Raw genomic sequence first — 13,963 nt, forward strand, 5'->3', positions numbered from 1 at the left:
GTTCAGTGGGTTTGTACAAGAGTTCTAACTGGCTCTGTAATATTTACTCTCTAGTCATACCATCAAAAGTCATTTTTCCATCCTACGTGTGAGCTAATCATCCCAAAAAAAACAAATCTGTTCATTTATTTCATTACTGTTTGTAGGGCCTTGCTGTACATAAATTGGCTGCCACTTTTCCGACATTACAATGGTGACTACAGTTCAAAAGTAATTAATTGTCTGTATAGTACATTGGGATGTCCTGAGATCATGAAAGATGCTAAATAAATGCAAGTTCTTTCTTTCATGCCCTCATGCTTTCTCTCTTTCTTTCATTCTACAAGAAGCACACATTATCTGTGCATGATTTAACACTTCAGGAACAAATGAATTTTAAGATGAGAACCAAAATATAATCAACTAATTTGCAGTGCTTTTCCCGTTTGTTACCAGTGCAAGCCTATATTGAACAAAATGGGGTAGATTTTTGTTTTTACTACATAAGCGCTAAGCAGCACCTGGGCAGAAGTTAAATTGGGTGAGCTCCATTATGGGTATGTGATTCCCTTCACCCAATTTTCATCTCTGTACTCTATCCAGACAATCCTTAATGCCCAAAATAAAATTTGCCCCAGTGCCTCTAAATCTGTATTTATAGCATTACAAGTTTTTAAATGTTTAATAAAGTGTTCCGTCCACATTGTGTTATTGGAACAAAACATATATGGAATAGATACAGTTCAAATTGTACCTTATTCTATTATATTAAAGAGACCAGTCAAATAAAGTGAACTTGAAAGGCAAGCAATGAGTTATCATTTATATAATAGAAGCTATGAAGGAGTTAAAATATTGCAACAGTTAATATCATTGAGTCATCTATTGCTTCAGTGTAATAATGAAAGTCGCATTATTTAGAAACAGCTTTGTCTTTTTAACAAATTTGCTAATATGCACTTTTTCTTAATCTAGATGGTGGTGAAATCTCCGTATTAATACATATATGGCTGTTTCCAGTCACTCTTCTCATCGCCATGTTAAGCCATCGAAGGTGACCTTATTACGGCAGAGGCTGTGAAAAGATTCATCAGGCATTGCACAAAGAATGAGTCTTTATACATGGACCTTCAAAAATAATTACCAAAGATTCATCAGCTGATTGCAGATTCAAACAGTACGTGTGGTGATGAAAGGCATCACGGGAGAGAGAAGGATGCCAGATTTAAACAAAAACAAAAAAAATGTATATGTGTAAAGTGGTCAACCCAAGAAAGAGAAGAGTTTTTTGTGTTGCTTTAGAGGGATTTGAAAATACAACTGCATCTAGATGGACTCTGAAAGAGCTTTAGAAATCTTGTCAAAGCACAAAGATCTGGCTGGTTTTATTACAGTTGAATGGAGATGCTTGTCACCAGGAGACATAATGGCTGGCCAACAAAAGAATTTCCGACTGAAAACAGGGTAAAAGAAGTGCTGACAATTACTCCCCTTGAGAAGTTTTCAGCAAAGCATTAGATAACTGCGGGTCCTTGTCCTCGGCTGTCTATTCTGCTGTGAATCCCTGATCTCGCAACTGTCTGTAGCGAGCGTTTTATTCCTTTCCTGCCCCTTCACTGTTAACTTTGCTGTGCTTTATTACATGTTTGGTCTCTCTGCATGCATTTCTGCCCACTGTATGTGAACTGGGCTCAAATAGTACGTGGGCTATATAGGAGTTTGCTTGTGGCCACGATAACACAACCGGTCATCTGTCTGAAGTGAGGAAACCAAACCACCTTCTGTTCATGACATGCCATAAAACCAAGTGCCTTCAATTTGAAAACAAATATATAAAAATTGCCTGAATCATTTAAATAGAAAACACTTTGCACTGCTAATAATGGAGTGTGTGGAACCTTTTGTATATATGTTACAGTCGATTCCTACGATTAACAGGCAAAGCAGGCAGCCACTGCATCGTTCCTCCAAGCAGAGAGACTCGAGTTACAATCGAAGTCCTTGGACAAGGCATTCATTAAAGCCATCAAGGTGGCCGCAGCCTGTGAACGTGCGATCCTCTGGAAAAATAGCTTCCACTGAGGCTTAAATTGGGAGCATCACTTTGTGCAGTTATTGAGTGCAAATGGGATGACCAGAGCAAAGGTCTCTAGAGATGTGCACAGCGCAGAGAGTATCAAACAGATGATGGATTGTACTTATTTACAGTAATCTCCATTCAGATTGAAAAATAGGCAAGCTGTGTAAAAGCACTATAGCAACAAGACAAACTGTGCTGAATAACCCAGCGATTTTTTTTAGGCTTGCAAACATCAAGTTTTCTTTGGGATTGAAGTCTTGACTGAAGACTGCAAGAAGGCTACACGCCTCTGCCCCATTATCCGAATCTGTGCCGATTGTTACATCTTATTTTATTACTTTAGTGGGCCTGGAAAACGTAATGTTGCCTTTGGAGGTCAAGAAGAAAACAACAAGGTCACACTCGAGTCACATGAAAACACGTCAGACCTTAGCCAAGTGGTCTCAAACTGTTATCTAGTACTACCCTCATCCTGCTGGTTTTAAAATTCTGTGATCTTTTTGTTTAAATTATTTGATCTTTTAAATTAATTCAAAAAATACTTTTTAGTCTAAAGATTGCATAATTGTACACTCTGAAATCCCGAGTATTGACAAAAAATTATATGCAAGAATTTGGATTAGAATTATAAACAAAACTACATTGGAGCATTTGTGTGATTACTGAGTATTGATATAAAAAGCACAAGATGTAATAAACAATGATGAGGCTTGAACTTTTATTTTAAATTCCATAGAAAGTTTGTCCATATTCAAAACAATATGGCTGCAGAGATGATTTTTCATCCATGTTCAATAAACCTCTTTTCAGGTACGGTGTGACTTATTGCATGTCTGATTGCTAGTATGGGAGATTTTAATTAAAACAGAGAGTGTTAATGAGATTCTACTAGTCCCCAAAACTTGCAAATTCGTATTTGATCTGCTGAATTCATTTGCTGATTCCCACAGCCACCCTCACCTTTGGTATGTTGCTTTTGATGTGAAGTTCTTCAAATTAGCTCTCAAAAACTATTCTTGTGTTGTTTAATGACATTTTTTTTTACCTCATCCTCTTATCTGATGTGAAATGGCAAGTTTCTTACAGCCCGGAATCCAGCTGTACACTTGGCCCTAGTCTATCATTCCCATTTGCTGTTTTTGACTAAAAGTAATGTTTAGTTTACCAAACTTGTCAGTCGAGCTGAAATAATAGTGTTCTCTTTATTGAGCAATTGCAATAATCACCACTGGCCTCCTGCACTTAAATAGGCGGATAGTTTCAGGAAAAGAAAACTTCCTTTTATCTTTCCGTTGCAAATCTGGCTCACTTCAAATATTGTTCTGTCTGCTTTTCCAGTAGAATAATAAATCTTGATTTTTTTGTTCTATAACTAGAATTAGCCACAACAAAATTACAAATTTCAAACAAAAGCAGCTGATGACAGAAATGATAGCTGGTGCAAATACAGATTTTTTTGTACAGTCTTTTAATTTCCAGTTGGTGTGGACCACTGCAAACAGCCACATTGAAGTTGCAGTTATCACTTTTCTCAGGCCATTTATACACCAATATTAAAAACTGTAAAACTCTACAAGTGTATTGTCTCTTGTTTGAATTTTTATGAGTATTTCCTCCCAAAGTCATAGCGATGTGTGATTTTAATGTTTACCTCAGCAAACCGCGATGTGTCAAGAAAAAAAGCTAAAGCACACGCTGGGAATATCGAGGGGTTCATTTAAAATTGATGTAACTTTCAAACAAGCTCACTTGAAAAAGATACTGCACTGTTTCAGGTGCAATATTGTCTGGACTGGTGGGAGAGGAGGGAATTGTGATTATTAAAACACAGACTGTGGAGCACCCCACAATTTGCAGGTTCCTATCGAGGTAACATCCACCAGTAAGGATCTTCTCTGCCTTATCACCATGATTCCAAAGTGCTTTAAGCAGTAAAAAGTGCTTAAGTTAAACCGTAATATAATAAAACCTGACAGATTGATAAGTGGCACAATGGCCTTGTTTCATTCAGATGCTGCCATTTAAGGTATAAGCGTAAAGTGCGGAAACCCCTCTCGCGACAGAATTCCCGTTTTAACCTCTTGAGGATCGAAGCAGTATTTTTACAGCAAAATTAATTTTATTTACTCGATTTCAAGTTTCTTTAACTCACTCAGAATTCCAAATATTGTGTGGCTCTGCAGACCTCTCCATTCAAATATCTAAACAAACCTGTTATGAATTTCTAATAATAAAAAATGGAAATTTCTAATTTTAGGTAGGAAAAATTCTGCTTAACAGTATTAAGTACAGAACATGTATTTTAGTATTTTGAGCTAAATCTTCCTTTCATAGATTGAGAAACACAAACGATGTTGAAAAGTTTTGAGTTTGAATGGGCTATTTTAAGACGCATACTTAGGTCTGGGATAACATTGAGGTTAGAGTTTCAAAGCTCAGAAACCTTTACAACTGTTGAGAATTTTTGTTGGCAAGTAAGCAAATCTGGTAAGTAAGCATCTCCCCTGTTTATCTATAAGTGCTCCCGGGAGCTAGTTCTTGTTGTTGTAATTGTTTTGCAATAATTGAGCATCTTTACAATAAATGGGATAGTCCATTCAAATAGTTCAGCCCATAAATCGTTACCATAGCAACTGACAAAAAAGTGGGACTTGCAGATACTTTTACTTATTTTATTGTAACATAATTTTTGCCTTTCTCAGAAATGAATGTGCAAAACCAATCAGATAGCACTTTATCCTAGACAATCATCACACTTTATCTTAGAGTGTCATCACCAAATGTAACATTTTAAAGGTGTGTAGCCTAATAATTTCCTTCACTTAGTTCCAAAGCACTTCCCCAAGATAATCCGAACTTAACCTTTAAAAATAATCACTCCAATTCCATTTAATTACCTAGATATATCAGTGGCAAGTGTGCGGTGGTATTGTTTAATCCTTATAGCTTTTATTGAATGGTGAACTGTGACTAAGCGCAGACTGCTAATCACATCCATATGCTCTACAGGTGGACAGCTGTGACACTTTCAATGGCTATGGGCTCTATTTTCCCTCAGTGAGTAATGGACAACCCACTGTTTGCACATTTGAAACTGTACTTTGTTACACATACAAATGGTGATTATGGTGTTGCACACATTGTTTATCGGCCAATTTTGCTCAAGTGCATCTATGTATGGATGCATCTATCTATGTATATAGTCAAATTTATGCCTCAGACATGTAACAATTAACGGTGTTAACAGTAATTTTTCCATTTTATGTAATTATCAAGTTTAATTGTGTGCACTAATTGTGAATGCTTTTGGGATGAGGGGATAACTGTAAAAGCACTGCAGTCATATCTTTGAATTCTTCCTTCACTGCGTTAAGATTTGCCAGTAACGTTCATTCTATAACCTGGTGTTGTGCGACTCCTTACATTTGTCCACCCCAGTCCATCACCGGCATCTCCACATCATCAATATCTAGCCGCCTGCTTCAATTTGATGGATTCTGCATTTTTTTTTAAATTGCTGGGAGGAAATACCTAAAGCACTAGAGCAATCAAGGATTGTAGAGAAGTTAGTAAATGATTCCTCTGCTTCAAATATCGCATCTACGGAGAAGAAACAATTTTGATTCATTGTATTGAACAGTTTCTTAAAGTGACCATTGTCCTTATTTGAATATGATTTGATCATTGATTGGTAGTGGGTATGGACACATATTTGGTTGTCTAGCATATATGGAACAATCCCTGTTACCTTGAAAATCGCCCGAGCTTTAGATAAATCCAGAAAAAAAGAGAGCTCATTATCATGGCGCTACTAAAAATGGACCGTTACAAAGAATTATAATGAACTTTAACATCCTTTTTCTGTTGGCTTTTACCGTCTGCTTCTTGGTGATTATTTAGGCTTTCAAGGAAGTGGTGGGACATGTAATACTTTTCCACTTTTGGCACCCAATGTCAAAGGCTTGTGCTCTCAGGTCAGGTATAGTATTGGTCATAAACAGGGTAAGGGTCCTGTCGAAAACTTAATTACCCCTTATATACAATGCATTAACTCCAAACACTTATTTTCAGACAAGTAAGAATTTTAATTAAGAGAAACTTGAGCTCAAGTGGAAGTGTACCCCAAACAATGGTTGAGGCTACGTCTTCACTGTACATAGAAAACAGTTAACTTTTATACAGTTAATTCAGTAATGTCTGTCTATCATGGAATATGGGCATACATGTACATTCTTATTGGTTCAAGTGGTTAGTCAATCAAGCAGGGAGCCTGCCTCCTCTGGACATCCATAGCTCATTCCTGTTTTGGCATGTAGCAGGCCTCGCAGGCTTGAGAACACTACCTCCCTAAATTCCAAAGCTGGTTAATCAGTAGGGCTGAAGTCAGAATCAAGGCCACATGGCCTCTCAAGAAACTGTATTCTCATTATATTATAAGCCAGCAATACCCTTATCTGAAAGGGGGGAGGTGGGGAGGCCAGACAGTACCAAGCACCTGGACAGCCAAATTAATTATCAACGTACCAAGGACAATTGTGTCTTTCTGTGTGTGTGTGTGAAATTGTAACTACCCTATGTATGGGAGTCAAGGAGTTAACATTGGTCAAATACCCATCATGCTTTTCTTTTTTATGGTCAAGTAACTGTTCACGTATTTCTACATTAATGTGGTCTTTATGGTTTTCCACACTCCCTTTGCCTGAAATACATGCCATAGCTACAACCTCAGAAAAGCACACCCTACTGCATCATTGTAACTTTTCAGTTTCCTTCATCAGATATTCTTATGGCCTCTCTAAGCAAGGCTGCCAATTCTTGGGTACTTTTTGCTCACTACTGACTGTGTTGAGACTGCCCATACTCATTTGGTATGAGACTCTTAAAGCCATGAAAAAGAAAAGACTTGTATCGCATCCCACCCGTCAGGCCTGAAGTCAAACCTTAATTCCAAAGATGCAGTGATGGTAGGCTAACCCACTGCACCACGCATGCCAGCTTTTATTAAGTTATTCCTTACACATTGCAGTTTAATGAAATCTCATGGAGCTAGTTTGCAGGAAATATTGCCGGGAATTTTCTCGGAGCTGTTCCCGCTTCGATGTGTAACTTCGCCGGTTACACGTGTAAACGGAGTTTCTGCTATACATTTGGTGAAGTAACAGCAGAACGTGAACAGCTCCGAGGAAATTCTCGGCATTGGCTCAGATCCACTGTGCACCGAAAATGAATTAAAATGCATAATTAAAATAAGATGATTGAAATATCTCGGGGTAATAGTCGTGCCTTTGCTGATATTACCTTAGTTGCTTTCTACTTTCAGCTCAGTTACCTTGATCGTGTCATTAGCACTTAACCTTTAAACAAAAAGTACTAGATGGAAGAGAAAGACTGTTAATGTTAATCAGAATTATTGGTAATTGATTTTTAAAATGAGATTGATTATGAAACTATTTAACAGTCCTCTGCTGGACTAAATATATGGTAAGTTTAATAGGTCATGTACAATATAATTACATAAATTGCACAAATGTATCATTTACTTACCTTTGTGCAAATGTCTTGAAAAATGTATTTCCCATCTTAGTAATAATCAACATTTTGCACAAGATTTAATCCTTTCCTCCTTGATGGAAGAACATTTTGTCAAACATGAAAGTTCATTTGTTTTTCTCCACGAGGTTACACAGTCCCTTTCTAAAATGTCAGTAATGTGCATAAGTCATAAACAATGGCATGCTGTCAGTTAATGAAAGGCATCAGCTTCTGTAGGTATTGTTTGTGTATGGGCACTGGGCAGAGATGATGTGTGGGTCAAGCAGGGTACTTGATCACCTCACATTAACGGGGTAGTAATCTCACCACCACACCAAAGATGGACCTGCTGTTAACACAGACTTTTCATGAAAGTTGACGGAATAGAGTTAGTGCTGGTATATTATGGCAAAATATCAGAAATAGTACTAATTTGTTGCACTTGCCCGGAACAAAAAACATTAAACTCTTATGATTGACTATATTCATCTGTAGCATGTTTTGCAATTAAGGACTTACATTTTTATGACAATGAAAAATCATACTTTATCTTACAGTGCAATATTTCAGAAGTCATTCCATCAGCAGTTAATTTTAAACCACTGATGCAACTCCTACATGTAACCATAGAGATCCTGCTAACATCTTTACAATTTAGTAAGTTGTAATCATGTTGTTTTCTTACTTGTGTATCAGCAACATAAATCCTTCGATTAAATGTAAGGCAATATTAGTCAAATGTACAAAATAGCAAACACCCATACCAGACACTGCACATGTTCTTTTCACACTTTTCTCCTATGTCTTGTGATTCTATTAAGTTCTGGCATTGACGAAGCAAGCAGTAGATAAGTGGCAGATTTTAAACTAATGGTAGAATTGTTTGCATTATTTATATTTCTAATTCTTGTGTCTGACATGCACTTTCTGTGCACATTTACCTTACTTCCTGTGTCCATTTACCTTACTTCCTTTAATATGGAAAACCTGGATGTCAACCAGTGACGATAGAAAAACCCCTCGTCAACATTTTATAATGGGAAAACTTTCACTCTCGTGCTTTATTTATGAAGCAGTCAAATTGTGCAAATATTTGATATTTTTTCTCAATAACTGAAATCTCTACTATCCAAAATAAGGCTTCAAACAAAATAAAAAGTTACATATTTATAGTATGTTTATCAACTTTAATTGTTTTTGTGTCTTTTAATACACCTTCATTAAAATTTGTACTTTAAATCCTAAAAGTCTGAACTTGGACTTCATATTTTTGCTTCATTTGTTCTTCATAAATCAGCAGTCCTGCAGTCTGAGTTTATGCACTGTACACAATTTCCCAGGTTGCATCAGTTGCATTTAAGTTAGCACAATGATGAAGTGCTTTTCTCTCAAAAATCCATTTGGTCGTTTTCAGAATCATTTGAAGAAAAGCTAGAGGACCAATGGCATATTCTTTATTCAGGTAAAATGCTTATTGTGTTTTTTGTTTGAAAGCAGTTGTCTATGTGTGTATGTGTTTTTGTGAAAGATAACCTAAGGGAGCAACTGACACTACACAACTTGAGTAAAGATCTGCAGCAGACCTGAATTTGTAACACAGACCTATACATGTGAATTGTACAACCTCTGATCAATAAATCAGCAGTCCTGCAGTCTGAGTTGCTGCACTTAGTTTATGCACACAATTACATGGGTAAGATGGGTATAGAGGGATATGGGCCAAGTGCAGGCAATTGGGACTAGCTTAGTGGTATAAACTGGGCGACATGGACATGTTGGGCCGAAGGGCCTGTTTCCATGTTGTAAACTTCTATGATTCTAATAAGATTCAGTGTAGCTCTATTGTGTTGATCCCATAATGGTCACAGTATTTTTAATGCAAATTTCCCAATTGTTCACTGCTCTGAGATGTGTTGCTAGCAACGGGTGAAGAGTTCTATATAATAAAGCACACAATGCAGTCAAAACACGACTTAATCCCATTTATACCAGCTCAATTACTGGATTAAGGAGGGTGGTGTAGATTGAACAATTTTGCTGAGCTTTCACATTGCACATGCATGACGTTTTCACCCATATAATTTGGGAATTGAAACTGAGCCAGCATCTATTGCAGAGGAGAGACCAGAGGAACCAGCTGATTTTGACAGAAGGTTCTCCTATAAACACAGTACAGTGAGGATTACATTCCGTGCTTCCCTGTCACTGGGCTTGGCTGAGGAAGATGAGCAGGGATGTGCTGCCAGAAATGTAAACTGTTACCAAAGCACTGTTGTCCAGCTGTTTATTATGCAACCCATTGGGAGTACTGTTCACAGCACAGCTACCTGGCATTTGCTGAGGAGCAGTGACTTAGGAAGCTACAGTTTTGCAGGGAGGCGCTGTGCCCTCTCTTACAGGAAGATCTTCAGCCAGCTATAATCCAAACAGCCAGTTACCATCAAGGTCACAAAAACAAAATACTGCGGATGCAGGGAATCTGAAATAAAAACAGAAAATGTTGGCAACACTCAGAAGGTCAAGCAGCATCTGTGGAGATAGAAACAGAGTTAATGTTTCAGGTCAATGACCTTTCATCACAACTTAAGGATCTTCAATTTTTACGCTTCTGGCTCCATCCAGGTAACACTAGAATATCTGCAGTGTTACCCAGTTTGCTATCCACAAATGCATCGAGGAGGTGACTGATGCTTTATTCAGGAGGGCCAACACCGTCACAGCACTCACCACTGAGCAGCAGCATCAGCAGTGTGAGAGGGCAGCAGAAGTCCATCACAATGCTTGCTTTCCACAAGCACAAAAGGTGTTTGGTTCAAGCCCCTGCCCATAATACTGTGGCCTACATGAACAGAAAGGGGTTCGACTCTCTCAATGTCCAACTGAACTGCCACCAACAGAACAGAATCACTCAGGTCAATGCCTGGTTCACTGGCAGCCTCCGTGATGCATTTATTTTGTACTAATTATCTGTACCCGGTCTACTTGAAGGGAATTTGGATGATTGGCTTTTGGGAGACCAAGGTGATGCTCTTCAGTGCTGTCTAATGATACCCTTGAGCTAGCCTTGGACGGAGGCACAACATGATCCATGCAACTCTTTGGATCATTATTTGGCATCTTGAAGCAGTGCTTCAGTTATTTAGATGAATCAAGCCATATTATAATACAATCCCTTAAGGGTCTTCAAGATAATTGTCATGCACTCCATGTTCCATAACTTTACTCTGAAAAGAGACTTGATGGAGAAAGAAAGGGTATTCCAATGCAATAGGAAAGCAATGAAAATAAGGAAGTAGCCCCTGAAACATATTAGTGCAGCGTGGAAGATTTATGTGTCAGATGCTAATACAAGATATATTTAACTAAATGTCTGAGCTGCCCTTTTAGGAGACCCCCCCCCCCCCCCCCTTGTTCATGACTCAAAGATTGGTGGCATAGTAAGTAGTGTAGACGGGAGCATAAAATTACAAAGAGACATTGATAGATTAAGTGAGTGGGCAAAACTGTGGCAGATGGATTTCAATGCAGGGAAGTGTGAAGTCATCCATTTTGGACCAGAAAAGGATAGATCCGAGTATTTTTTAAATGGTGAAAAGATGGGAACAGTGGAGGTCCAAAGAGATTTAAGGGTTCATGTACACAGATCACTAAAATGTAGTGGTCAGGTACAAAAAAAAATCAAAAAGGCTAATGAAATATTAGCCTTTATATCTAGAGGGTTAGAATATAAAGAGGAGGAAGTTTTGCTACAGCTGTACAAAACCCTGGTTAGACCACATCTTGAATACTGAGTACAGTTCTGGGCACCACACCTCAGAAAGGATATATTGGCCTTGGAAGGAGTGCAGCGCAGATTGACCAGAATGTTACCAGGGCTCCAAGGGTTAGATTATGAGGAGAGATTACGTAAATTAGGCTTATATTCCCTGGAATATAGAAGGTTAAGGGGTGATTTGATTCAGATTTTTAGGATTTTGAAAGGAATTGATAGGGTAGATAGAGAGAAACGTTTTCCACTGGTGGGGGAGTCCAGGATAAAGGGATGTAACCTTGAAATCAAAGCCAGGCCATTCAGGAGAGAAGTTAGGAAACACTTCTTCACGCAAAGGGTGGAAGTGTTGAACTCCCTCCACAAAAAGCAATAGATGCTAGCTCAATTAATAATTTTAAACCTGAGAGCGATAGATTTTTTGCTAGCCAAGGGTATTAAGGGATATGCAGCCGAGGCGGGTGGATGGAGTTAGGATACAGATCAGCCATGATCTCATTGAATGGTGGAACAGGCTCGAGGGGCTGAATGGCCAACTCCTATTCCTATGTTACTATGTGGCAAAGAAGCAGGCCAGAACATCTTCCGCAACATTGTCCACAGCTCTCTCTCTACCATTAATGATAATTATAAAAAAGTATTTTATTTATTTTTTTATTATTCATAAATTATTAGAGATGAAGCCAAATGGGGGCATCAGGCTTCCAGCCAATTTGCTCACAAGCAATGTTACTTTAATTGATGGTGATGTATAAGTTCAGCTTGTTCGTTGTTAGCACACCATCACTGCAGACGGCAGTTTTCAGCATCATTGCACTGATTTTAAAAACTGCACAACCATGTGAAACACTAATACTGAAAAATTAGAATAAGACATAAATGATATGAGTCAAGTGTACTCGTTTCTCTGTTTACCTTTAAACAGAATCAGCAATATTACATTAAAAACAGATCTTGCTCATTTATATCATTGTCTTTTTTTATAAAGGAGCAACTCAACAGTTTGATAAATTAGTTGTAAATGCTGTTCTATTTCACTCCTGAAAAAGAAATTGCCTTTCAAAAAAAGCAGGCCTTTCCAATTGAAATCATGTTGATAAACCATCTGATCAGTAACTTTCTCCAGTAACTGTCTCTACGCTTTTGAAGCTGTACTTGTAATTCTGTACAGCAAACAACTTGCAATGTGATATTTTGTTCTCAGCATTATGAATTATAAAATAATCTGCACAATGGGTGTCCAAGCTAAAGTGGTTTAGGCCACTGGCAATCTGGCCCATGATAACCAGGTAACTCAGTCTCAATCGCTGTCACTTGCTCATGAGTCCTTTCTTGAATTTTGCAGGGCTGGAGATTTGGAATGGGCTGTTCTTAACCCTTTTGCCTTAGTAGTGGATAAATCCTAAATCAGAACACCAAGAATATTGGTATCAGCAACTTGAGATATAAGGAAAATTAATGGGACCATGGATCTATGCTCGGTATGTGCCACCTAGGCTCCATGGTGCATGCCTTTGTGGGTAAAGAAGACATAGAATCATAGAAAGTTACGGCACAGAAGGCGACCATTCGACCCATCATGTCCGTGCTGGACAAAAAAGAGCTATCCAGCTTAATCTCACTTTCCTGCACTTGGTCCATAGCCCTGTATGTTACGGCACTTCAAGTGCACATCCTGGTACATTTTAAATGAGTTGAGGGTTTCTGCTTCTACCACCCTTTCAGGCAGTGAGTTCCAGACCCCCACCACCCTCTGGGTGAAAAAGATTCTCCTCAGCTCCCCTCTAATCCTTCTACCAATTACTTTAGATCTATGCCCCCTAGTCACTAACCCCTCTGCTAAGGGAAATAGGTCCTCCCTATCCACTCTATCTGTTCCCCGTCATAATTTTATATACCTCAATTAAATCTCCCCATAGCCTCTTCTGTTCCAATGAAAACAACTCCAGCCTATCCAATCTTTCCTCATAGCTTTCCTCCTCACTATCAATCATACGGCCAATTTTTGTATCATTTGCAAACTTCTTGATCAAGCCCCCCACAGTCAAGTGTAAATCATAAATAGGGTGGTAATAGTAGGGGACTTTAACTTTCCCAACATTGACTGGGACAGCCATAGCATTAGGGGCTTGGATGGAGAGAAATTTGTTGAGTGTATTCAGGAGGAATTTCTCATTCAGTATGTGGATGGCCCGACTAGAGAGGGGGCAAAACTTGACCTCCTCTTGGGAAATAAGGAAGGGCAGGTGACAGAAGTGTTGGTGAGGGATCACTTTGGGACAAGTGATCATAATTCCATTAGTTTTAAGATAGCTATGGAGAATGATAGGTCTGGCCCAAAAGTTAAAATTCTAAATTGGGGAAAGGCCAATTTTGATGGTATTAGACAGGAACTTTCAGAAGTTGATTGGGAGAGTCTGTTGGCAGGCAAAGGGACGTCTGGTAAGTGGGAGGCTTTCAAAAGTGTGTTAACCAGGGTTCAGGGTAAGCACATTCCTTATAAAGTGAAGGGCAAGGCTGGTAGAAGTAGGGAACCTTGGATGACTCGGGAGATTGAGGCCCTAGTCAAAAAGAAGAAGGAGGCATATGACATGCATAGGCAG

General features: G+C 38.5%; 1 protein-coding gene across 1 annotated transcript in view; it reads left to right on the top strand.

Annotated features, from left to right (window-relative positions):
* Positions 1 to 3,635, top strand: part of mdga2a (MAM domain containing glycosylphosphatidylinositol anchor 2a) — a 640,034-nt gene extending 636,399 nt beyond the window's left edge. The window contains exon 17 of the mRNA XM_067991845.1: positions 955 to 3,635. Within this exon, the coding sequence (XP_067847946.1) occupies positions 955 to 1,037 (83 nt within the window). The 3' untranslated portion in view covers positions 1,038 to 3,635. The remainder of the gene's footprint in view (positions 1 to 954) is intronic.
* Positions 3,636 to 13,963: the final 10,328 nt, after the last annotated feature.

Source organism: Heptranchias perlo, chromosome 10, assembly GCF_035084215.1.
Source record: "Heptranchias perlo isolate sHepPer1 chromosome 10, sHepPer1.hap1, whole genome shotgun sequence".
Lineage (NCBI taxonomy): Eukaryota > Metazoa > Chordata > Chondrichthyes > Hexanchiformes > Hexanchidae > Heptranchias > Heptranchias perlo.